This window comes from Dendrobates tinctorius, unplaced genomic scaffold, assembly GCF_039654945.1.
Source record: "Dendrobates tinctorius isolate UK_male_01 unplaced genomic scaffold, ASM3965494v1 ptg000370l, whole genome shotgun sequence".
In the NCBI taxonomy this organism is placed as follows: domain Eukaryota; kingdom Metazoa; phylum Chordata; class Amphibia; order Anura; family Dendrobatidae; genus Dendrobates; species Dendrobates tinctorius.
The window spans coordinates 4,234,585-4,261,157 of record NW_027362036.1 but is presented as its reverse complement, the minus strand read 5'-3'; the positions used below and the strand labels follow the sequence as shown (position 1 = coordinate 4,261,157).

At 45.6% G+C, this 26,573-nt stretch overlaps 1 protein-coding gene across 2 annotated transcripts in view; it reads right to left on the bottom strand.

The window, feature by feature from the left end:
- The window catches only part of CFAP97D1 (CFAP97 domain containing 1), a 171,668-nt gene that overhangs the window by 44,211 nt on the left and 100,884 nt on the right, over nt 1–26,573 (bottom strand). For both annotated transcript variants that reach the window (XM_073562904.1, XM_073562905.1), the window contains exon 3: nt 25,663–25,781. In XM_073562904.1, coding sequence (XP_073419005.1) covers nt 25,663–25,781 — 119 coding nt within the window. The remainder of the gene's footprint in view (nt 1–25,662; nt 25,782–26,573) is intronic.

Below are 26,573 nucleotides of genomic sequence, written 5' to 3'. Positions count from 1 at the left end.
ACCTTCACGGGACACGCTTGTGGCCCCTTGTTAGGTAGCGAGTTCACACTGCAAGCTGGATATGCGTAGTATGAACTACGGCGTCCCATGCTGCAGTCCATCTGCTCGGTGGTCTGGGGACAACGGGCCGCTATATGTCCTGGCCCATGACACTTCCAGCAAATAACACCCGAGGGGACCTTGGGCACCACCTCCCCCGCCCCTTTTGACCTTGGACGCACCACCCCTTTTTGTGACTCCGCCCCCTGCTGGGACCCCCAATATGGAATGGGCTGCTTCCCCAAGGAACCTTCCATCCCCTGGTATCTCTCGACCAGCCCAACCAGTTCATCAGCATTTTGGGGATCACCCTGGGCAACCCAAGTCTGTAGAGGTCTCGGCAGAGAATGCACAAACCGATCCATCACAACTCGCTCTACCATCTGTGCAGGGGAACCCGACTCTGGCTGCAGCCATTTCTGGACCAGGTGCAACAGGTCAAACATTTGGGAGCGCGGGGGTTTGTCCCGGTGATAGGCCCAGCGATGAACTCGCTGTGCCCTGGTAGTCATTGTTACCCCCAAGCGTGCGAGAATTTCCGCTTTTAATTTGGGATACTCTCTGGCATCTTGTACCGTCAGGTCAAAGTACGCCTTCTGGGGCTCCCCCGTTAGGTAAGGGGCCAGTACCTCCGCCCACCGCTCTGGCTGAAGTTTTTCCCTCTCGGCCACCCTCTCAAACACCGTCAGGAAGGCCTCCACATCATCCTCAGGGGTCATTTTTTGTAATGCGCGTCTTACCGCCTTCTCGACGTCGGTGGCATCAGCCCGACCTGGGGTTGGGGCGCTCGTCCTGCCCTCCTGGATGGCGGTTGCCAGAAGCTGCATCTGCTGCCGTTGTTCCTGCTGGCTCTGCTGGAACTGCTGCCGCTGCTCCTGCTGGCTTTGCTGGATCTGCTGTAACAACAGCTTGTTGGTTTCCTGCTGCAGTGCCTGGGACTGGACCAGGTGTTTCATGAGGTCCTCCATGATTCCAGGCAATGCTTGTTGCCCCGCTGCAAACTTCACCCAGGACATGCAGCAACTGTCTCAAGTCTCTGCTGGGACCGCTGCCCGCACGTGTACCACCAATTGTGGGGATGTGACTCGCTCAGGTGCAGCGGGAGACAATCAGGAGACCGGTTCTTCCAAAGTTCATGAGGTTTATTTCTGTCATAAACCATAAAACAGCGTATCACCAAAAATAGCCTCTAGCTTAGGCAAACAAAACATAAACCTTCGTGGTTGCAGACTCAGACCGCGAGTCTCAGCACATGCTGGGAGGTGTAGTCCTCCCCACATACAGCTCCCTGGTTCAGGAGCAGGTCACATTATAAGGCTGTAGCCACACCCACGTTCCCAGCAGCTGACTGGTCACATGACTGTGACCTCACCACAGGTCCTTCAAACAAAAACAATAACAATATCTGGTATGATTTACTTCTGCCTTACATTATGGAGATAAGCCATTTATGAGACACATATCTCCCATCAATTACACGACCCTTAGCCCTGCCACAGTATATATTGAATGAGTAAACCACACACGCTCACTCAGTATGGATTATACCATAATAAAAAATTTAAAACTAAGGTACTGTATCATCAAATACCAGGTGTATATAGTATAATAGAAAATGTAAATCTTCCTATATATTTCCGTAGTCTCATACAGATAGTCAGCATGTATTTATACGTGATACCATCCGGTACACGGTAGTGTGTGAGAAGCGTATAGCTCTATACGGTGTGTGAAATAATGAACGTTCGTTCACTATGCAGAAAAACAGAATAAAAGTAGGAGTGCTGTGTAAAAAACAGTCTGCACAGCTGTGTCCACACAGCAATACTGCTGTAAGGCAGGCTAATAATCAGCGCTACTGCACACAAGAAAATGGTCCCTGTCACTGGCAGGCAGCCTAATGCCTAGCGCTGCTGCACACAAGAAAATCCTCCCCTGTCACTGCACACTAACAGAACACAACAATTGCGGCGTTCAGCGCAAGCACATAACAACTTCTGTTTACAGGCCTAAGTGTCTCCCAAATCATAAACAGCGTTAGCAACCTCTCCCTACTGAAAAGATGGGCAGAAGAAAAATGGCGGTCGGCGGTGAGGGTTTTTATACACACTCCATATATACAGGGGTTGGACAAAATAATGCAAACAAACGCCTAACGTGTTGTCATCATAATCTTCAAACATGTTATAAACATGTAAACCGTGACATATGGTAATGTTTTGTAGTTGATTATTTGTGTCATGTGATATGTGTACGTAAATTAACTGTTTGTTTTGCATAATTGTAAGAACATTGATGAGAACCTGATACCAATGGCAGACCTCTCGGATTTTCAAAGAGGCCGAATTGTTGATGCTGGTATGGCAAGCGCTAGTGTGACAGAAAGTGCCCGTATGCTTGGCGTGTCAAGAGGTACTGTCTCCAAAGTAATGACTACGTTTGAAAGAGAAGGAAAAACATCCGCAGCAAAGCACAGGTCCGGCCGAAAGTCGAAGTTGACTGAGAGAGACTGTCGGACTGTAAAGCAAATTGGGAGAGAGGATCGCAAGACCACTGCTTGGAAAATCAATGCAGAGCTCAATGAACACCTACAGAACACAGTTTCCACGAAAAAAGTTTGTCGCAAGCTGCACAAATCTGGATTCCACGGAAGAGCTGCAATTGTAAAAATGCTGCTCTCAATGACAAATGTTTCCAAGCATTTAGAGTGGTGTAGAAACCTACAGAATAGGTCTCGCGAGCTGTGAAAACATTTGATATTCTTAGACGAATCATCGTTTAACCTATTTCCGACCTCCGGCCGAGTGTACGTTTGGAGATAGCCTAAAGAAGCATTCCATCCAGACTGCCTTCTCCCAACCGTAAAACATGGTGGATGTTCTGTGATGATCTAGGGTGCTATTTAGTGGAGATCCGCCCGGCCAATGATATCCCTTCATTGAAGAAGTAACAGCCGCGATTATTTAGGCATTTTGGGCAACCAAGTGGATCAAGCACTGTTCCCGGAGGGGAACGCCATCTTTCAGGATGATAATGCACCAATTCATACAGCTAGAATCGTTAAAGCATGGCACGAGTAACATTGTAATGAAGATGAGCAGCTCATCTGTCCCCCACAATCCCCAGACCTCAACATTATTGATCATTTATGGCAGATTTTATAGATTCAAGTTAGACGTCGATTTCCGCCGCCATTGTCGCTCAAAGAACTGGAGTGTGTTTGAGCTGAAGAATGGGCTACAATTCCTTTGGAAACAATTCACACCTTGTATGAATCCATACCTCGGATAATCGAGGCTGTAATCGCCGCAAAAGGTGAACCTACACCATATTAACCTAAGTTTTGTTGGTGTTTCCAGGTGTTTCCATTATTTTTTCCAACCACCGGATTTCATGAGTCAACCACACACGCTCACTCAGTCAGTATGGATTTTACCATACTCAAACATGTTGAAAAAAGGTACTCTATCAGCAGATACAAGGTGTATCCAGTCCAGGGGTAAATGGAAATATCCGTCTATATTTCCGGAGTCAGAAAAATACACTCACAGGCTCAGTATGGATTAGACAAGAATATAAAAAGTCCAAAAAGGGTAATATATTACAAGCATACAGCTGCATACAGTGTTGGTGTCATTTTAAATCTCTTTATAGTTTACCAGAGTCAGACGCAAACCCTCACTGGCTCAGTACGGATTACACCAGAATATAAAAATTAGAAAAAGGGAAATGTGTCGTGATCCAGGACGGGATTTCACTTTGACCCGTCCTGGTTAGACTATGGGTTAATTGTGCTGCCTCTCTCTGGCAGCAGGAGGCTATTTAGTGCTCACTGGACCTGGGTCCGGTGTCAGTTATACTCCTGCCCTCGGCTGAGTTAAGTGACCTCTTGTATACGTGTGCCTTGCGCCTGATATCTTGCTTGCTTGTTCGGTTGTGATCTGGTTCTGTCCCTGTTACGAGTTCTGCCTGACCCTCTTGTACTGCGCTACCTCTCGTGTATGACTCTCTGCTTGTGACCCGACTTCTCTCTGCTTGTCCCCTTGGTACCACGTCGTCCTCTTGTGTATGACCTTTGGCTCTGTCTGACTACCCGTCTGTTTGTCCCTCCTGTACCTCGTTTGCCCGTACTGCTGTGACCTCGGTTTTGCCTGACTCTGAGTTGTTGTATGGTGTCCTGTCCTATCTGAATACCAGACGCTAAGCCCCGCCCCCTTGCTGTCACATGACCATAGGTCCCGTGCCAGATTATTCATTTTCAGTGTCCGCAGGTCCCGTGCCTCTTTACCTTCCAGCGCTGACTGGACCCTGACACTATTAGCCTGAAGCACGCATGGTCACCTCTGCTGCCCATCTCTACAGGTATCTTTTAGCACTGCTTCTGTACTCAGGAAACGCGCACTGGCTCTATGAGCAAGTGCAGTGCGGTGTCTCTGAAAAAATGTATTCGAAGAGAACAACAGTATACAGTGTTGGGGTACTTTTAAATATTCGTATATACTTCAGTGTCAGTAAGCCAGTCTAGACTCTCCGCTACAGGAAACTAGATGGATATAAGTACAGACGGAAAGTCGAGTGATTGCAGAAAGTTTTGAAATTACTAATCACAAGAAAACCTCCAGGGGAAACTTCGCAGAGGCGATGCTGACCCTCAATTACTTTGTGGAGACTGCGAAAACGGTTCTTTGTGAAGAAAGGGTTGCTGTGTCGCAGTAGCGTGGATCCCATCACCGCAATCTCATGTGGGGGGTCCTACTCTACATTTTTATTATTCACTGTGATGGATTGCATTTGATATGGTCTTGCTTTTAAAATATTTAGGAGACCGTAATGACACAGTGAATAATAAAAATGTAGAGTAGGACCCCCCCACATGAGATTGCCTTGGCGCGGCGGGGTGGCTCAATTTATTGATCAATATTTTGCCAAATGTCTCATTTTGAATACAGTTAGATGCTAATATGTGCATATGCACCTCATGTTATGCGTTCTGACCACCAGCAGTGCTGGCTTCTCTCTTTTTTTATTGCATATTGGTTTGTGGTTGACCACCACTGTTGCCGTGCGCGCTGGGTTATGTTCGCCATTTTTTGCTGTGTTCATTGTGATGGATCTAGGCTGCTGTGCACACACACACAGCAGCCCCGCCCTGCCCCAGGCTTTAATTTGTGCACCTGTGTCTGAGCCTGCATCGCCCTTCATCTGTGTTTGCTGGTCAGGCAATGTGTGGAGGTCAAACCTGAGATGTCTATATTCAGACCTGGTTGGCCTTTATCTGCATTTGCTTCATCTAGCTGCACGGGAGTGATGCAGATATGCTTCAGGTACGGATTGCATTTGATATGGTCTTGCTTTTAAAATATTTAGGAGGCCATAATGGCACAGTGAATAATAAAAATGTAGAGTAGGACCCCCCACATGAGATTGCCTTGGCGCGGCGGGGTGGCTCAATTTATTGATCAATATTTTGCCAAATGTCTCATTTGGAATACAGTTAGTTGCTAATATGTGCATATGCACCTCATGTTATGCATTCTGACCACCAGCAGCGCTGGCTTCTCTCTTTTTTTAATACCTCTTCCATTTTGCCCTCTACGGCTCCTGGGAGAATCAGCACCGCTGCTGTGTGCTGGGAATGCCTCCAACAAATGGTTTACCAGAGTTGCTTGTTTGTTAGCCAATATTATCTCTAGGTTCTCCTGTGGCATGATGTTCTGTTATTTGCCTTTATAGTGTGGATCCAGGATGCTGGCCAACCAGTTGTCGTCATCCTTCATCATTTTGGCAATGCGGGGGTCCCTTTTTAGGATCCGCAAGGCATAATCACACATGTGGGCCAATGTTCCAGATGTCAATGATGCACTGCCAGTGGTGGGTGGAGGAGCACTTTCTTGCAAATCCACATCTCTCCAGTCACGCACAAACCCTGGACCTGACCTTGCCACGCCAACATTTTCTCTTGCCCCCTGAGAAGCATCCTCCTCCCCAAAATAATCATCCCCCTCATCCTCCTCCTCCTCTTCCTCTTCTTCCTCCACCTCGTCCAGGTCAGTTGCCCTTGCTGACAATGGCTGTCTGTCATCAAGGCTTCCCTCCTCCTCTTCCTCCTCCTTTGCTGCAGACGCCTGATCCTTAATGTGCGTCAAAGTTTGCATGAGCAGACGCATAAGTGGTATGCTCATGCTTATGATGGCGTTGTCTGCGCTCACCAGCCATGTGCATTCCTCAAAACACAGAAGGACTTTACAGAGGTGTTTCAGCTTTGACCACTGCACACCCGACAACTCCATGTCTTCCCTCAAACTGCCTGCCCATGTATCCTCCCACAAATGCATTACAGCCTGCCTCTGTTCGCACAGCCTCTCAACCATGTGCATGGTGGAGTTCCACCTTGTTGCAAGGTCTATGACTAGGCGGTGCTTGGGGAGTGAGGGCAATCGCTGCAGCTTCGGCATACGACTGGAGTGTACGGGCGAGCGACGGATGTGCGAGCACAGTCTTCGCACCTTATTGAGCAGGGCTGTTAACTCCGGAGTGAGCCAGGCAAGGTATGTGTCTGAGTTATGCAAGGGCTATGGCTTCCACAAAATTCCGTCCGTTATCACTGACTATCTTGCCTGGCTCAAGATGTAGACTGCCCAGCCATGACTCAGTTTGTCGCTGTAAGTAGTCGGCCAGTACCTCCGTGGTGTGTCTTTTGTCACCAAAAGACATCATCTTTAAAACAGCCTGCTGCCGCTTACCACTAGCTGTTCGATAGTGGGACACCTCGTGTGCAGCACTGGCACCTGCGGATGGAGTGCTCGTGTGACTGCGCTTTGTGGACAAGCTTTCGCTTCAGGAGGAGGAGGAGGGTCGAACGCCTACAGCCAACTGTTTCCTATACCGTGGGCTAGGCAGCACTGTTCCACCGCCACTGTCCCCTGTGGAGCCTGCATCCACCACATTAACCCAGTGTGCAGTGATGGACACGTAACGGCCCTGGCCATGCCTACTGGCCCATGCATCTGTTGTGAGGTGCACCTTTCCACTCACTGATTGCTTGAGTGCATGGACAATGCGGTCTTTCACATGCAGGTGGAGGGCAGGGATGGCTTTTCGAGAAAAGAAGTGCTGACTGGGTAGGTCATAGTGTGGGACAGCGTAGGCCATGAGCTCTCAGAACGCTTCGCTTTCAACCAAACGGAAGGGCATCATCTCTAATGAGATCAGTTTGGCAATGTAACCGTTCAAAGCCAGTGTACATGGATGAGAGGATGAGTACTTTCTTGTCCTACTCAGAGTGTCTGGTAGGGTGAGCTGGACTTGAGAGCTGCATATGGGGGAACTAGTGGTGGACCTGATGGACTGAGAGGGGGTTGGTGATGGTGGTGGTGGTGATGGCCTAGATTCAGTCTTTTGTTGCAAAAACATTGTGATTCCCTGACTGCTTTGACCTTGCGACGACACCTCAACATTTTTTGCTGGTGGTGTGCTTATTGATGGGCTTTCAGTGGGGAAGCGATGGAGCGTTGCTGGCTACCTTCAGTTGGAGCAGGTGCACATGTGCTACCTGAGGTTTTGTAGTCCGTCCACTTTTGCAAGTGCATGGTGGTTAAATGTCTAAGCATGCAACTGGTGTTTACATTTCGGAGATTTTTACCTTGGCTGAAGGTCCTTCCGCACTTCTTACAGATAACGTTTGCATCATCAATAGGATTTTGGTCAAAAAAGTGCCACACTGCACACTTCCTACTATGGTATAAATTTTCAGGGCTTGCACGCTGTGCAATTTTGACCGTCTGGCCAAGCTGTCCTGCAACTCTTTTGTTTTTTTTAAACAAGTTTTGGTACAGCTATGGGCCTGCCAGATAATCGCTGCTGCGATGTCGATGCCTGCTGCGGATCCTTCTCCTCTTCTGAGCTATTGCCAGCGGCACCCGCTTCCCCCAATGGATGCCAATCCGGGTCAACAACTGGGTCATCCACCACCTCCTCTTCAATTTCATCTGCACCTTCCTCTGTGTCACCGTGTAAGGTGGTATAGTATGCGGGAAGGGGCACATGAGTTTCATCAGGGTCTGATTCTAGCTCACTAGACTGCAAGGCAAATGTATTGCTCTGGGTCAATGTACCAGCAGAATCATCTAGCAGTGGCTGTGCATCAGTGTACTCCATGTCAGATTCATTTTGGACTGGGGAATTCAGGATTTGACTTGATAACCCTGGCATGGTATGTGAAAAGAGCTCCATGGAGTTATCTCAAGTGTGGGCTGCCGCATCCTTCACTTTTGGTGTGGGTGAAGGACACAAGGAAAAGTGTTGTTCCTGACCAGAAGCCTGCACTGACGACTCAGTGCTTGCAGCTTTTGAAACTTCAGAAGAGGAGGCAATAGAGTTGGAGGCTGTTTCAGCAATGTAAGCCAAAACCTGTTCCTGATGCTCCGGCTTTAAAAGCGGTTTACCTACTCCAAGAAAAGGGAACCTTAAAGGCCTTCTTGTGCCAGATGATGACGCAGGCTCAACACCTCCTCTGTTATGATTGAGTCACCGTAGGAGGCAAAAACAGAAATGCTAGCTAAGTCCTGAAAACCAGAGAAGTTGGCAACTATCAGATTGCAGACCTCTGAACCTATCAACACAACTAGCAGTAGCCGTGGGGGGTTCCTACGATGACCTAGATCCCTCGATCACAGCCGGAGAGATACATAGACCTAAAGAAGGAAAGGGGAAATCTAACTGCCCCAGAGCAGACCCCAAAGCAATAGGCAGCCCCCCACATATAATGACGGTGAAGCAAGATGAAAACACTTACACAGACAGAAAGACAGGCTGAGCAAAGACGGGGCCCAAAAACTACCTAGATAGGAACGGATAGGATGGCTGCTGTCTGCAATCTGCCAAAACCCTATCAGAGACAAAAGCCAACAAGCTGATATAAAAATGGCCCTGAAGCAACTAAGCTTCAAAAACTAAATCAGCACTCAGGTACTTTCAGAAAACAGAGCTCAAGGAAAACTGCACACTCCAGCAGGGAGTGGCAGAATCCAAAAAGCAAGAAAAACAAAAACAAATCTTAGATGCAAAAAGGCAAAACAGCAAACTTAGCTTTAGGAGAGCAGGAATCAGACTGGTGTCCAAGAGTCCAGAGAGAAATCACCCGCAGGGCAGAAAGGGCGTAGGCTGCCTTAAATCCAGTCAGTGACTCCACTCAGCCATTCGTCTTCATTAGTCCCAGGTGCCTGATAATCAGGCTCACTACCTTCCTTCACTAGAATAGGGAGTTCACCAGGCCTCAGTGACGGAGGGGAAAATGAACTCACAACACTCCTCCCTTAGTTGCTATTGTGCTTTTGCCATAACCAGCAGATGCACCACCACCACCATCAGTACCAGTTGCGCCCCCCCGCCCACGTACGCGACCTCTTCCACCATGCTTCCTCATGTTTGGGAAAATGTACCAAAAATACAAGCAGAGATATGGTACTATATGAGGAGCGTACAGCTGTCTAAGGTGTATGGAAAAATTTAAATCTCCGAATATATTTCCTTAGTCACAGATGCTCTCCCAGTATGTATTTGACCGTAATCCAACCATCAGATATATGGTACTGTATCAGAAGTGTACAGCTGTATACATTTTTGGTGAAAATATCAATCTCCGTATATTTGTTTCCGGAGTCACACACAGATGCTCTGCTGGTATGTATTTTACCGTAATACAACCAGCAGATATACGGTACTGTATGAGAAGCGGATAGCTCTATACGGTGTATGGAAAAATGGAAATGTCCGTATATGTATTTCCGGAGTCTCACACACACGCTGTCTCTGTATAGATGTGACCATAATGCAAACAGCAGATATACGATACTGTTTGAGAAGCGGACAGCTCTATACGGTGTATGGAAAAATGGAAATGTCCGTATATGTCTTTTCGGAGTCTCACACACACACACGCTGTCTCTGTATAGATGTGACACTAATCCAAACAGCATATATACGATACTATTTGAGAAGCGGACAGCTCTATACGGTGTATAGAAAAATGTAAATGTCCGTATATGTACAGTATTTCCGGAGTCTCACACACACACGCTGACTCTGTGTAGATGTGACCATAATAAGAACACCAGAACAGCAGATATACGATACTGTTTGAGAAGCAGACAGCTCAATACGGGGTATGGAAAAATGGAAATTTCCGTATATGTATTTACAGAGTCTCACACACACACACGCTGTCTCTGTATAGATGTGACAGTAATCAAAACAGCAGATATACGATACTGTTTGAGAAGCGGACAGCTCTATACGGTATATTGAAAAATGGGAATGTCCGTATATGTATTTCCGGAGTCTCACACACACGCTGTCTCTGTATAGATGTGACCATAATGCGAACAGCAGATATACGATACTGTTTGAGAAGTGGACAGCTCAATACGGTGTATGGAAAAATGGAAATGTCCGTATATGTATTTACGGAGTCTCACACACGCTGTCTCTGTATAGATGTGACCGTAATGCGAACAGCAGATACACGATACTGTTTGAGAAGCGGACAGCTCAATACCGTGTATGGAAAAATGGAAATGTCCGTATATGTATTTCCGGAGTCTCACACACACACGCTGTCTCTGTATAGATGTGACCGTAATGCGAACAGCAGATATACGATACTGTTTGAGAAGCGGACAACTCTATACGGTGTATGGAAAAATGGAAATGTCAGTATATTTATTTCCTGAGTCTCACACACACGCTGTGTCTGTATAGATGTGACCGTAATACGAACAGCAGATATACGATACTGTTCGTGAAGCGGACAGCTCTATACGGTGTATGGAAAAATGGAAATGTCCGTATATGTATTTCCGAAGTCTCACACACACACTGTGTCTGTGTAGATGTGACCATAATCCAAACAGCAGATATACTATACTGTTTTAGAATGGGACAGCTCTATACGATGTATGTATGTCACGTCGCTGTCAGACTCAGGGCCTGCTGTTCCGGCTTTGGCCACTAGGAGGCGCTGGACTGGCACGTCGCCGCCAGACTCAGGGCCTGCTGTTCCGGCTCCGGCCACTAGGAGGCGCCGGACTGACACTTCGCCGCCAGACTCGGGGCCTGCTGTTCTGGTCTCGGTCACTAGGAGGCGCCAGGCCGTCACGTCGCCGTCAGACTCGGGGACGGCTGTTCCTGCCTTGACCATGGTTCGCCTCAGGGTGAGGGTGGTGACAGAGAAGAGGCCCCTGCGCAGGCATCTGGTGGCTGCAGGCTCCGCCCCTCTGTCAATCATGTAGGGCTTACTGCATGTCCGTCTGGCCTGGTCCTGGGGGCGGTCCTGGTTACATCATCAGTCCGGGAACCTGTGAGGGATGACCTGATCCCTCAAATACCTTGGGACTGGTCTTGCAAGCCACCGGATATATTCTTGGTTCCCCTGCATGCTACTGTGTAATTTGCTATAGTTAAACTCTGACCTCAGCCTGGATTTCTGACCATTCTATTGCCTGCCATTTTTCTACCTCTGCCTCTATTCTGTTATTTTGACGCTGACCTTTGCTTGGATTCCCGACTTTCCTTCTGCCTGCTGATTTTGTACCTTGCTGCCCTCCTGGTTTTACTGACCCTGGCCTGGACTTTTGACTCTCCTTCTGTCTACTGATTTCGTACCTCTGCAGCCCTCCGGCCTCCGTCTCCTGACTTTGATTGCGGATTTTAGTTTTGACCCCTTGGCGGCCGTCCTGCTCTGGTCCACTGCTCCTCTAAATAGCTACCCCCTGGGTCTTGCTACAATTCCAGATCCCTGTATAGGGGTTAAGGGTCTCGGGGTTACTCGGGGTGCTGTTCCTACTGCAGCACAGATTCGCAGACCGCCGTCAAAATGTATGGAAAATTTTAAATCTCCGTCTATTTTTTTCCGGAGTCACACACACACGCTGTCTCTGTATAGATGTGACCGTAATCCAAACAGCAGATATACGATACTGTTTGAGAAGCGGACACCTCTATATGGTGTATGTATGGAAAAATGTAAATCTCCGTCTATTTTTTTACAGAGTCACACACGCTGTCTCTGTATAGATGTGACTGTAATCAGCAAAGAGCAGATATACGATACTGTTTGAGAATCGGACACCTCTATACGGTCTATGTATGGAAAAATGTAAATCTCTGTGTATTTTTTTACGGAGTCACACACACATAGCATGTATTTGTCCGTGATACCAGCCGGTACATGGTAGTGTGTGAGGAGCGTAAACCTCTATACGGTGTGTGAAAAGATGAACGCTTGGTAACTGTGCAGAAAAAAGGAATAAAAGTATTTTTGCTTTAAAAAAAGCAGTTTGAGCAGCAGTGTGCAAACAGCAATGCAGCTAGCAGGGAGCCTTAGGCTGTGTGCACACGCTGCGGATTGTGGTGCGGATTCATCCGCGCGGATTTTGTAAAATCCGCAGGTGAAACCGCAGCAGAATCCGCAGAAAGAACTGACATGTCAAATCTTTCTGCGGATTGAAAACCGCAGATAATCCGCGCGGAAAATTCCGCACCGTCTGCATTGCGGTTTTTGATTCCCATAGGGAATCATGGTACTGTACACCGCAGCAAAAACTGCTGCGGAACCGCAGCAAAATCCGCAGCGTGTGCACTGTGCACACAGCCTTATAAGGCAGCCTAATCACCACCAGCGCTGCTGCACACAAAAATATAGCCTCCCCTGTCACTGCACACTAACTGTTGTGTTGTACTGAAAGACTGAACTCCTTGTGTTTCCTCCCACTACTAATGTACCTACACCCGACATTGCCATTTCCGTCTGTGGTTCCACTATTACTCCCCAGCAACATGCCCGCTGTCTTGGGGTCATACTTGATTCCGAGCTTTCCTTTGCCCCCCACATTCGATCACTGGCTCGCTCTTGTCATCTGCACCTCAAAAACATTTCTAGAATTCGACCTTTTCTTACTTTTGACTCTGCAAAAACTCTTACTGTTTCTCTTATTCATTCTCGTCTCGACTATTGTAACTCTCTTCTAATCGGTCTCCCTCTTACAAAACTCTCCCCTCTCCAATCTGTCTTGAATGCTGCAGCCAGGATCATATTCCTCACCAATCGTTACACCGATGCCTCTACCTTGTGCCAGTCATTACACTGGCTACCCATCCACTCCAGAATTCAGTATAAACTTATTACCCTCACCCACAAAGCCCTCCATGGCTCAGCACCACCCTACATCTCCTCCCTTGTTTCAGTATACCACCCTACCCGCGCCCTCCGTTCTGCTGATGACCTGAGGTTAGTATCAATAGTCAGAACCTCCCACTCCCGTCTCCAAGACTTTACACATGCCGCGCCAATTCTTTGGAATGCACTTCCCAGGTCAATACGATTAGTCCCCAATCCCCACAATTTTAAGCGTGTCCTGAAAACGCATTTATTCAGACTGGCCTATCGCCTCAACACATTAACCTAACCTATCCCTGTGTGGCAGAGCCAAAAGTTTTACCATAACCAGGTTCCCAGCATCATGTTCCCACATGCTTTATGCATCCATTAGCCCTCTGTGTCTGTACTGTTACACACTTAACATTATGGCTGGTCCATACAATCAGGGCAACTGTTACCACCCACCTTTCGTGTCTACCTCTTTCCTCATAGACTGTAAGCTTGCGAGCAGGGCCCTCACTCCTCTTGGTATTTGTTATAATCTACTGTATGTGATTATTGTTATGCTGTAATGTCTATTGTCTGTACAAATCCCCTCTGAAATGTAAAGTGCTGCGGAATATGTCGGCGCTATAAAAATAAAATTTATTATTATTATTATTATTGTACAGTGAAAATCGCTATCAGCAGAAGCACAGATTTTTTTTTTCTTTCCTGCCTAAACACTTTCCCTATTGAGAATGAGCAGCAACAACCTTTCCCAATGCTAAGATCGACAGAAGATGGCGGTCGGCGTTCAGGGCTTTTATAGCCACTGTGATGCCACACAAAGCCAGCCAATCACTGCAATGCTCTTCTCTAAGATGGTTGTGGCCGCTTCCCATGTCATCGCATTGCCCATAGTGTGCATCCTTGATCATTGGCTGAGAAAAGGCGCTGGAAGCATTATGGAAAACGCGATTTTGGCGCTAGAGTTGGCGACCGCATGGCCGACCTCACGCTATGGTCAGGTTTCGATCGGCGAGAACCCGACTTTAGTAAAAGTCGGCGATTTTTGAATTTGACCGACCCGTTTCGCTCAACTCTAATTGTATTTGTTTTTTCTGTAAATGTGTGGTAGCATCATATCATTTGGGGAGCTGTGTGTGGGCTCATTCTGTCTATAGGGGGCTCATACTGTTTATAGTGGCTGTGTGTGGACTTATACTATATATATGGAGGATGTATGGGTGGCATGGTGGCTCAGTGGTTGTCATTACAGCTTTGCAGACCTGGGTACCTGGGTTTAAATCTCACCAAAGACTACATCTACAAGAAGATTGTATGCTCTTCCATGTTTGCGTGGGTTTCCTCCCACACTCCAAAAGCAATACACTGTCACTTCCAAATAGAAAGCTAGTGTGTACAGTGTAAGGAGTCTAATGGCCACATAATCAGGTATGTGTCACAGGGGTGGCTGCTCCCTGTGATGTAACCTGGAGTATTTTTCTTTAGTGCACATAAGCACTAGGATGTTGTTTAGCGCACCTGGGTCCGGGTTGCAGGTAGCTATGAGAGATGGGCGAATCTGGTTACCCACATACCTCACATGTGGGTGTGGCTGCAGACTACATAATGGAGGCTGTTTAACACATGGTTTGTGTCTTGGGAGGGAGAAGTCCTCCTGTGTGTGTGGCTCCAGACCAAGCCTGCATGCTGGACATTGCCCAGTCTGTGTGCCCACAGGCCTGAGAGAGTAGAACCTGGACATTTTGTGTTATTTTTTTTTCTGCTCTAAAGGCCGGTTACCTTTTGTTGTTGCTTAGGGGTTTATGGAGCAAATAAACCCACACTAATTTTTTTTTAAAGAAACGCGCCTCCTGTCTTCCTCCTGCCGCACTTGAGTGAGAACGATCTTTACAACAGGTACAAACTAAAAGTAGCCATCTCTATACACAACAAACTGATAAAGTTGCACTCTGTAGTGCTATAGCCTGTATGCATGAAATATATGAAAATTGAATTGCATTACTCTAGATCATGGGTCCTCAAACTATGGCCCGCGGGCCACATGCGGCCCGCGAAGGACTTTTATCTGGCCCCTGGCCAGGCCGACATTAAACTGCACTGATTACAGGGCCAACGGGCCTTGTAATCGCGGGCAGGACGAGGCGCCGAGGAAAGGCGTTGCGCAGCCCTCAGTATGCAGCAGAGACCACACAGGCGACGTAATTATCATCACGCCGCCTGCGCGGCCTGATGACGTCACGCCGCCTGTGCTGGAAGAAGACGGAGATGAGCGGGCGCCTCTTCAGAGCAGCAGGGGACATAGGCGAGTACTGTTTTTTTTTTTCTTTTTAACTCCGGGTCCTATTGGGGACCTGTGCTGCATAATGGGGACCTGTGCTACGTATTGGGGACATGTTCCTGCCTACTGGGGACCTGTGCTACGTATTGGGGACATGTTCCTGCCTATTTGGGACCTGTGCTACCTACTGGGGACATTTACCTGCCTACTGGGGACCTGTGCAACCTTTTGGGGACCTGTGCTACGTATTGGGGACATGTTCCTGCCTATTTTGAACCTGTGCTACCTATTGGGGACATTTACCTGCCTATTAGGGACCTGTGCTACCTATTGGGGACCTGTATGTGCCTACTAGGGACCTGTGCTACCTATTGGGGACCTGTACCTGCCTATTGGGGACCTGTACCTGCCTATTGGGGACCTGTACCTGCCTATTGGGGACCTGTGCTACATATTGAGCACATTTTCCTGCCTATTGGGGACCTGTACTGCCTATTGGGGACATTTACCTGCCTATAGGGGACCTGTGCTACCTATTGAGGACCTGTGCTGCTTATTGGGGACATTTACCTGCCTTTTAGGGACCAATGCTGCCTATTGGGGATTCTTGCACTACACTAGTCTGAGCCTGTGGTAAAAGTGGAGTTCCACCAATATGGGCACTGGTGAGGCTGCACTGATGTGCACTGATCAGGCTGCATAGATGGGCAGTGCAGTCTATGTCTCTGTGGGAAATTTTATTGCTGGTATATTGTTTTTGTAGCGCTGTATATATGTTGGTATTTTACTAATAGCAATTTTGAATCCCTAGGAAACAATGATATCAAGAAAGAGATAAAATTGACTCGAAGTGTAGGCTATTCGAAGAACCCCCCAAAAAATCGGTAAGTTTGATGATTTAACTATTTCTTCATTTTTAAAGATTGTATTTGTTCCTATTTTGTTTTATTATTTCTAAATAAGATATGTGCAGTGTGCATATGAATTTGGTCCTAATTTTTTTTACTATATTCCGGCCCTCCAGTGGTCCGAGGGACCGTGATCTGGCCCCCTGTTTAAAAAGTTTGAGGACCCCTGCTCTAGATAATAAGAAATAATGGAGATGTTTAGCACATAATTTGGCCATTTCATGCATGCTAAGCAGCCAACCACAAGGCTATACCCATAAATGCAGGCTTCAGAATAGGAGAGGATACACATTCCCGGCAACCATTAATTAGCCAAATTATGTGCTAAGCATCCCCATTTTTTATTATCTAGAGCAGTAATATAATTCAAATTTCATATATTTCATGTTTACATTCTGTAGCACTACAGAGTGAAACTTTATCTGTTTGTCACACTCCAAGTCTATTATTTGTTGGTTTGTCTATTATTTGTTAGCCATTAAAAGGTATCATACCCACAAGATTCCTATTTTGTTTCTCTCACTGAGAGCACTTTATATATTTTTTTCTACTGGCTAACACGGTACCAAACCACTTTTTTCGTTTCACACTCCAAGACCATACTGATATGAATCTAGATTGTGAGCCCCTATGGAGACAGTGCCGATCATGATTTAATGGCGCTATATCAGTGAGTAAAATAAATGAATGTGTGTCGGCTCATATTGTGTATAGGGGTGCTTGTGTGGGATCATACTGTACATAGGGGAGCAAGATTTTTTATACTGTTTAAATGGGGGTTGTGAGGACCACCGTGACGATTGTGGAGGCCATCATACTGTGTGGGGTTCTGTGAGGGATCATGCTGCGTATAGGGGACTGTGAGGTATATCATACCATATGTGGGGCGCTCTGAGGACCGTCATACTGTGTGTGGGGCTCTGTTAGAACTGTCATGGTGGGGCACTGTGAGGACCATCATACAGTATGTGTCGGGCTATGAGGACCCTTACAGTGTGTGTGAGGAGGGCTGTGACATCATCATACTGTGTGGTTGGAGCTGTTGATCAAGGTATTAAACTAAATTAATTTCAGCCTATTGGTTCTACCCTCCACAATAGTCATGGTATCTCATGTGGCCCCTCAGAAAAATGAATTGCCCACTCCTATTGTACATACCAGATTCACTAGTAAATGCAGGCAGCTCCCGCACCCGTCTACAATATCAATGAACACACAGTGCTGCACATGGAGACAGTCACGTCTATAATTTGCATTTTGCTCACTATTTTCATATAGTCATCTCAACTTGGCCTTAAGGCGTTAATTTTATCATAATGCTTCCAAAAGTCTGAAAAAGATGCACTATCACAGACTGCTAAAAGTAGGAAGGAGAATGTCCAGAAAAAGCAGCATTGGATGTTGCCAAGTGAAAATTGACAATCTGCCAGTGTAGTGCCCAGTAAATTGTAGTGTCTATGCATTATGGCCAGATTGTACTTCGGGAGTAAATTAGGCGGGTTCTCATAGTTTTAGAAATGTCAAACATGTTGTCGCTAAATGTGGTTTAAGCACACTCTGGGGCTCAGAAGGGAGGGGGCATTTGAATTTGAGAGCACAGAACTCAATGTTTTTTTTTGTGGGCAAGGAGCCATACTGCTTTTCCAGAGCCTTTGTGCTACCAGTAAGATGGAAGCCCCCTATATTTACATTGACAGATGATAGACCAGAGTGGAGACTTGCTTTTTATGTGGAATGAGCTGAAACTTTTATTGAGAACATTTTAAATAACATTTTGGATCACATATCACATTTATCCTGCGCTCTACATTGAGCACTTACAATGGCAACTCCAACAGAATAATTTACTATAATGAAGCAGAAGAGTCACTCTTGGCTCTGACTGGCCTCTGTTTAGTGGTGTTCTTCTTTTCAGAAATGCACAAAACTGTGGCCAAGTGCACTGTTATACATACTTAAAAAGATGGAATTATTTGCCTCATTATAGGGAATCTTCCTCTGGTGGTTTCCTCTGATTCATGTATTTCAGAGATTTACACAGTAGCCCTGGTGTAAGCGCAAAGCACAGAGCACAGGATAAATGTGAGCCGAGCCTTACTGCAATCTTTGGGAGGCAAATTGAACAAATCAATAGCAGGTGAAGAATTGGTTGAATTTCATTTTTTGCACCATTCCTCATGCTATATAAGTGATTAGACAACCTTATTCTTTGTATTTCAATTTTGGGAGGCAGAATGAACAAAAACCAGCAATTCAGGAATTGTTATTTGTTTTTTTATGCCATTCATCATATGGTAAAAGTGATAAGACACATTTATTCTTTGGGTCTGTATGCTTACAGCAATACCACATTCATATACTTTTTTATGTTTTGCTACTTTTATACAATAAAAACAATTTAGATAAAAGAATTGTTTTTGCATCGCTATATTCTGAAATCGTTAACTTTTTTAATTCTCCATGGAGCTGTATAGTATTTTATTTTTTTGTGGACAAGATGGCGTTTTTAGCTATACCATTTTTATTTACCTTCGACTTTTTCAACTTGTTTTTTTTACACTTTTTATTAAGCCTCAATCACACATCAGTATTTTTGATCAGTATTTCATGAGTATTTGTATGCCAAAACCAGGAGTGTCTCCAAAACAAAGAACAGGAGTCGGTCTTTCAATTATATTTTTTCTCGGTAAGTTCCATTCCTGGCTTTGGCATAGAAACTCTGATGCAAAATACTGACCAAATACTTATGTGTGAATGAGCCTTTTTTGCGGTAAGATGAAAAAAAAGCATTGTTTTTGACACTTTTTTTTTTACATTGTTTAAGGGGTTAAATAGTGTGACAGTTTTAATCGGTTGGGTCATTCTAGACTTGGCGATACCAAATGTGTATATTTTTTTACATAAATATACCTATTTATTGGTTTAATTTTTTTCCTTTTTTGTGTAGTTAGTTTACAATTTTTTAAAAATATTTTTACAATTTCAATTTTTTCATAGTTTTCTTACTTTTTTACTTGGTTCCTTTAACTGATATAAAGCATTGCAATTCACCAGCACTGCAATGCATTAAACCCCGTCAGTGCTGCACTGTGAGAAGCCTATTAGACTATGCTGGGTGACCTAGATATCGTCATGATGACCTCGAGTTGACATGGCAACGATCAGGCCCTCGAGATGACGTCGAGAGGGTGCCAATTTGAAGGTAGAGGGAGCCCCCTCCCTCTCTTTTAAATGCTGTGATGCTTCTAAATGCTGCCAGGAGTGGTGTGGGGAGTGACAGTGACAGACGAGGATCGGCTTCCACTTAAGCTGAGCTCCCAGCAGCGATCATGTGGGCACTGCTCCTGTGCCCTCAGAATCACCGTGAAGAAAACTTACGTCAAGTGTCATGAAGGGGTTACAGAAAATGTTGTAGACATTGCGCTAAATCTGTAATCATCCACCACAACATAAGCAAACTTTTCCTGAAAAGAAAGGGAAAGGGACACAAGCAAAGCAGGAGCCTTTTTTTTTTCTTATACAAATCATTTAAAGGGAATTTGTAAGAAGGTTTTTGCTACCGATTCTGAAAGCAGTACAATGTAGTGAAAGAGACCCTGTTTCCAGCGATTTATCACTTAGTTTACTATTCACTTTTAGTTGTAGCATGTAGCAGAGCTCAGAAAGTTAATCCCACTTAAACCACAGCTTTCTGTGTACATTGTCTATTGACATTAAGCTGCTTATCAGAGAAGGGGGTGTGGTCGGACCAGGGCTCATCTGCACTTTACTACTGGCTATGATTACCAGCAAACAAGATTTCAAGGGCAGTGAACATATAATTATAGGTGGCCCTGACCCATGGTGACCACCCCATAACATGCACTAGCTGTGGAAAAACTCCCAATACTTTGTGTACAAAAACACATGGAGTAAAGACATCCACCAAGGAAAATATAAAAAATAGTTTTATTCTGAAAAGTTAATAATATAGACAATGAAGTACATAAAGACGGGTCACATAATAAAAGAGCTCCATATGATAAGGAATTCAGGTACAGAAAAAACACACATGTAGCAATACTAACAGCAATGGAATGTGTATAATGGATATGCAGAGATAAGTAAAGTGCCAGTGCTTAAAGTCTTTCTTTCAGATATCCAGAGAATCCCACAAAGTGACCCCCTCACAGTAATAAACCATCACAACCTAATAGCTCAAAATCTTAGTCTGGAGGCCACATAATGAAAAACCTGTTCAAAACCGCTTACCCATAGCTAATTAGTATGCCACACGTGTAGCCCCTACGCGCGTTTCGCGTGGGCTTCGTCGGGGGGCTGTGCACAGTCTATTATGCAACATAATAAAAGGCACTAAAGGGCCCTTTACACACCGATTTTGTGACGCAGCAGCTACATGTGATACTCAACTCCGACTGGCCCCCCCGCTGGCTATCGCTGATCGCGCGAGATCGGCATGGTCCATTTCTCGTCGTTGGCTTCCTGCTGGAGCCGACGAGCAAGCCATGGACGCGGGCGGAAGACGGACACCCTCGCCGCATGTGACAGGTAAGTAACGACCGCCGACCGCTGCTGCATCGCTACTGAGATCTGCCTGTTTGGCAGCTCACTAGCGACCATTTAGCGATGCACCAGCGATCCTGACCAGCTCTTACGTGGTCGGGATCGCTGCTACATCGCTGTGAGATCGGCCTGTTTGGCAGCTCACTAGCGACCATTTAGCGATGTACCAGCGATCCTGACCGGCTCATACGTGGTCGGGATCGCTGCTACATCGCTGTGAGATCGGCCTGTGTGGCAGCTCACTAGCGACCATTTAGCAATGTACCAGCGATCCTGACCGGCTCATACGTGGTCGGGATCGCTGCTACATCGCTGTGAGATCGGCCTGTTTCGCAGCTCACTAGCGACCATTTAGCGATGCACCAGCGATCCTGACCGGGTCATACGTGGTCGGGATCGCTGGTGCATCGCTAAATGTAAAGGGGCCTTAAGAAGATATAATGAAGTGGTATCTACAAAAAACCTGGATGAACAGTGGCGCAATGGAGTTAGTGCTCGACTCAATGGCATTTCGAATAAACCTTTTTAAGGAATTATCAATTACAGAATGCAAATGTTTAAAGTGTGTCTTGTCATACACTTAGAGATCCAGCAGATCTCCTGCAATAACACATTTTATAACAAATAATACATTTTATAACTTCACACATTCTAATGTAACTTGAAGAATATAAACATGAAGAGAAGAGAGAAAAAAGGTGACAGGCAAGAAGGTGAGAGCGGGGGAGAAGAGATTAGCGTTGGGGGTTGTGATAAAGGAAGTCAATTTATTTCTTATTTCGTTTAGAAGAATGGAAGAAAGTTCTGCTGATTGTCTAAACATTATCCAATTCTGCCAAACTTTGAAGAAAGTGTCAATATTTGATTCATTATATGCTGTTAGGCCGGAGTCACACTACAGCGAGATACGGCCGAGTCTCGCAGGTTAAAACCAAGCTCTGGCACCGGCACTCCGGAGCGGAGCGTGCAGCTCCATGTATTGCTGTGCGGCTGCACGCTCCACTCCGGAGTGCCGGTGCCAGAGCTTGGTTTTAACCTGCGAGACTCGGCCGTATCTCGCTGTGTGTGATCCCGGCCTTAATCTTCCCATTCTACACAGATCCATTTCAGCTGCCCAATCTAGTGGTGTTACTTGTGTGCGCCATTCTCTCAGGATAACAGCTCTCCACTGGCATTTTACATGGTTTCAAGTTGTAAGTTTTATATTTTATTTACATCTGAATTTTTATTATGTTTATTTTATTTTCTTCCTTTATTATAAAATGTAGGCTGGATTCCCATAATACTCCATCTCTGAGAGGTTGGCGGGAGAAGGTGGGACTAAATAGGCAGAATGAATACAACAAAAATCACACCTGTCACCCGTATTCTTTCTTTCCTCCTATTAGCTAAATGGCAAAGTGGCCCACATTTACTAATGATGTCTAAAGGTTAAAGGGAATTCGTCATCAGAAAATGACCTATTGTTTAAATCAGGTTTGTTTTTTTTAAACAAAAATAGATTTTTTTTTTCTAAACGGTTGGTATTTTTTTTATTTCTCTTATTACAATTTAGATGAAAAAAATTGCAATTTTCACTTTGGCCACTTGGGTAAGACTGTTCTTTCTGGAAGACTGATTCAGGCCCTATGTGTTGTATTGAAGCATCTACTGAGCATGTGAAAAGGTTATTTTGAAAAGAAGGGGAGATGACCATTTGTGATTGGCGGATTCTGTGTTATCAGCTGTAAGATGAAAATGAGACTTCTGAAAAGTTTCCTGGAAAAAAAGGAAGTGTACACCGTAATTTTAACATAGCCCTAGAGACAAGATTTCTATTTTTTTATCTAGATTGTGACTGTGAATTGTTAAAAATATATTTAACACAAATACCTGATTTAATCAATTAGACATTTTTGATGCTACTTACCCTTTAAAGGGAATCTGTCACCTGGTTTTTGATCCATGATCTGAGAGAATCATAATGTCAGAAAAGAGACCCTGATTCCAATGATGTGTCTCTTAGTTTACTAGGTGCAGCAGTTGTAATACAATCAGTTTTTAAATGTAGCAGAGCTAAAACATAGCTAACCCCACCCACACCACAGCTTTCTGTATACATTGTTTATTGACAGTTAGCTGCTTATCAGAGGAGGGGGCATGGTCAGCACATGTGCTGTAGTCCAGGCAGTGATAATCTCAGGTGATAAAACCTTCATTGTAAGTAAACAATAGCACACAGCCTAATAAGGGACACATTGCTGAAATCAGTGTTTCAGCCCTTATCTACTGCTATTTTCAGTTTACATACCAAAAACCTGCTGACAGATTGCCTTGAAAGCAGTAGACCAATTTATCACAGTGGCTCACTTACTGTTTTGGCACATCTCCGTAGAATTTAAATATTAGTCTCAGGCTAAGTTTCCACAGTGCAAAAACACAGCGGATTATGCACTGCATATTTGGTTGCAGAAAATCTGGTGCATTATACAGATTTTGTAATGTACAGTAGAGACATAGCTGTAACGGAGATGTAATACTGATCACATTGATACCTTTGGTGAAGAAATCTGCTTTGATGTTCTTCTGTAATCACCATTTGAAGTTTTCTGCTAATTAGATTTCGGTGCACGGGGCCGGACTTTATGTAGGGTCTTCCCCTTCCTGTCTGTAATTCCCCCAACCCCTCCACCTTCCTCCGGTTTGTGAATGAGCTGCCTCCTCTGTTTGAAATCTCAGTAGTGACCTGTCATTCAAAGATCGGATGCAGGCGGAGGGGCCGGGAAATCACAGACAGGGAGAAGACCAAGGGGAGAGTCTTGCCCCTGAACAACAAAATCTAATTAGCAGAAAATTTCAAATGGTGATTAAAGAAGAACATCAAAGCAGATTTTTTCACCAAATGTATCAATGTGATCAGAATTACAGCGCCATTACAGCAATCCATACATACAATCTGTAAACTTATTTTATTTCTTTATGCTAATGATTTCTTCCAGGCTTCGGGGCTTGTGGTGCCCGTAATCTCTGCCTCCTGTCTTCATTATATTACCTAACACCCATGCACATCACGCTACTGCACCTTCTGCTCCAGTGACCTCCAACATGTGCGATGATTAGGTGCTCTCCTCACTTCCTCCTTGCATAGTCATCGCTAGGGACCAAGTACATATACACATAGTTCCTAGTGATGATTATGCAGGGAGGAAGTGGGGAGTGTTAGGCCTCGGATTCCTGTAGCTGCACAACAGGAGTCCAGAGCCTCACATACTGCTTTTCAGCAAGTCATTCCTGAGGCTGTCTCGCTGCCGCTCTACTGAGCATGCTCAGGAGACGATCTCACATTGGAGCTCGGGAGTCACGTGCTCAGGTCCTTCCCCTGATCTGATTGGTCCATCTCAGAGATCTGGAAGGTCCCGGCAGCGCATGGCTATAAAAGGACAGCATGGCCGTTCAGCCATGCGCTAGTATAGACATTACTTGCTAGATGTGTGAATGGTGACGGATGTATGATTCTGGTGACTGACTCATTTGAAACCCCTTCCCTCTGATATTACGCATGTGGATAGGGAATTAGTTCAGCAGTCAGCGTCAGTCAGTGGCTAGCCTTAGGCCACTGTGTACACCGCGCCTCTACACTAGTGTCCGATAGTGCCGAGTGGAGTAGCACAATCGTCTCACGGCAGTGTCCTACGCCGCGCTGCACGGTAGGTCTAGACGGACGCAGTTCCTTCTGCTTTGGTCCTGCACCTGTGACCTGATACCGTGTGTGCATATATCTGAGACCTGTGACACCAACAGGCTCAGCCTTTTTGTGTTTATCCCTACTGGCATCTCTGTGATTAAACAGTGATTGCTGTGCACACCTGGGTAACGTTTAACCCCGTGTGCATTATACCGCCATATAGCACGTCTGCCATTACTCAGCAGCAGTTATAACACCTTCTGCACGGTGGACCCCGAGTGGCGAACGCACTTTATTATTTATTTTATTTAGTGCGTTCCGCCGTTCCTAACAGGGTAGAGCACCTTATCATCGCACATGTTGGAGGTCACTGGAGTAGAAGTAGCAGTGACTTGCTGGCACCTGTGCAGAAGATCCCTGAATACACGTCCCATAGAAGGGAGGAAAAGGTACGGATTGTAGAATGAGTAGGCGGCGCAGGCGTGGGATTCCGCTACCACAACTGCAGGTCACAGGGTAGTGTGACATGCATGGGAGGGGGGTGATATAATGAAGACAGGAGGCAGAGATTTCTTACAGGCACCACAAGCCCCGGAGTCTGGAAGAAATCATTAGCATAAAGAAATAAAATAAGATTTCTCAACAATAAGACCATTAATACAGGTAGGACTAGTGTAAGATTTCTAACACATGCATGCCCATATTAATAGGTTATATACAACCCAGGGGTGACAGGTATCCTTTAAATGAATGAACATATGCTCTGCAATATTAAAATGACCAGCTAAGCATCTGTTCAGGCTTTTGATCTTCTTTTAACCAATTCAAGTTTCAAAACACACAAAGCGGTTATAAGAAGTGTCCGACCATTCTTTAACAATGAATTAAGCTAGAGCTTGGAGTTGGGCACGAAAACAACCTCGGGGGAAAGATGCTCTGCCACGCACAGAGGATTTAATACATCACTTGCATATGACTTTATATGATTGACATTTAATTACAGATGGGTAAACAATTAAAAAAATTATATAAAATTGGACATCACCTTCTTAAAACACAAGTGTTCCAGTTGTCCACTGTTCCTCCAGTACGCATAATGAGAGCAATTTTCTCCATAAGCAGCCGGTTATTCTTTTCTATTTCAGCCAGTCGTTCTTGTTCCTTCTGTATGAACAAGGGTGATAAAGAAAATGGGCCTATTAGACAAATCCCCAGTCGGATGACTGTAATAATATTGTAATCCTGTTCCAGCTAATGTGATATGTGGCGTGACTAGTGTTGAGCATTCCGATACTGCAAATATCGGGTATCGTCCGATACCGAGTACCGATATTTTTCCAATATCGAATACCGGAATCCGAAGTTCCCATAATGCAATGAGCCAGTTGTGTTAGCCATGTTAACTAATGGCATGGCTGTGATTGGCTGCTGAAATGATGTCATCATGATGCGCGGTCTGTGCGGGCCTGCCGGGGGTCTGTGCGTGCCTGCCGGTTGTCTGTACGGGCCTGCCGGGGGTCTGTGCGGGGCTGCCGGGGGTCTGTGCGGCCTCCGGGGGTCTGTGTGGGCCTGCCGGGGGTCTGTGCGGGTCTGCCGGGGGTCTGTGCGGAGCTGCCGGGGGTCTGTGTGGGCTGCCGGGGGTCTGTGCGGGCCTGCCGAGGGTTGTGTGTGTGTGCAGGCACCTACAGTGCCCATTTGAATGCCAAAAGCATCAATTCTTCTTACTTAAGCTTGTCAACCTTAATTAACTTCATAATACAAGTTACGCACTGAAAAATGGGGGTTATTTGGCTACAGTTGTGGGGGGGAGGGCTGGCTCCAGGTTTTCATGTGCCCTGGGCGAAAGAGCGCCCCTTTAACACATACCACAACTCATCATGCTCCGATAGGGCAGAGAAATAGCGGTATAGTACAATGAAAAATACTTCACTTTTTACATCTCATGACGAGGCCCAT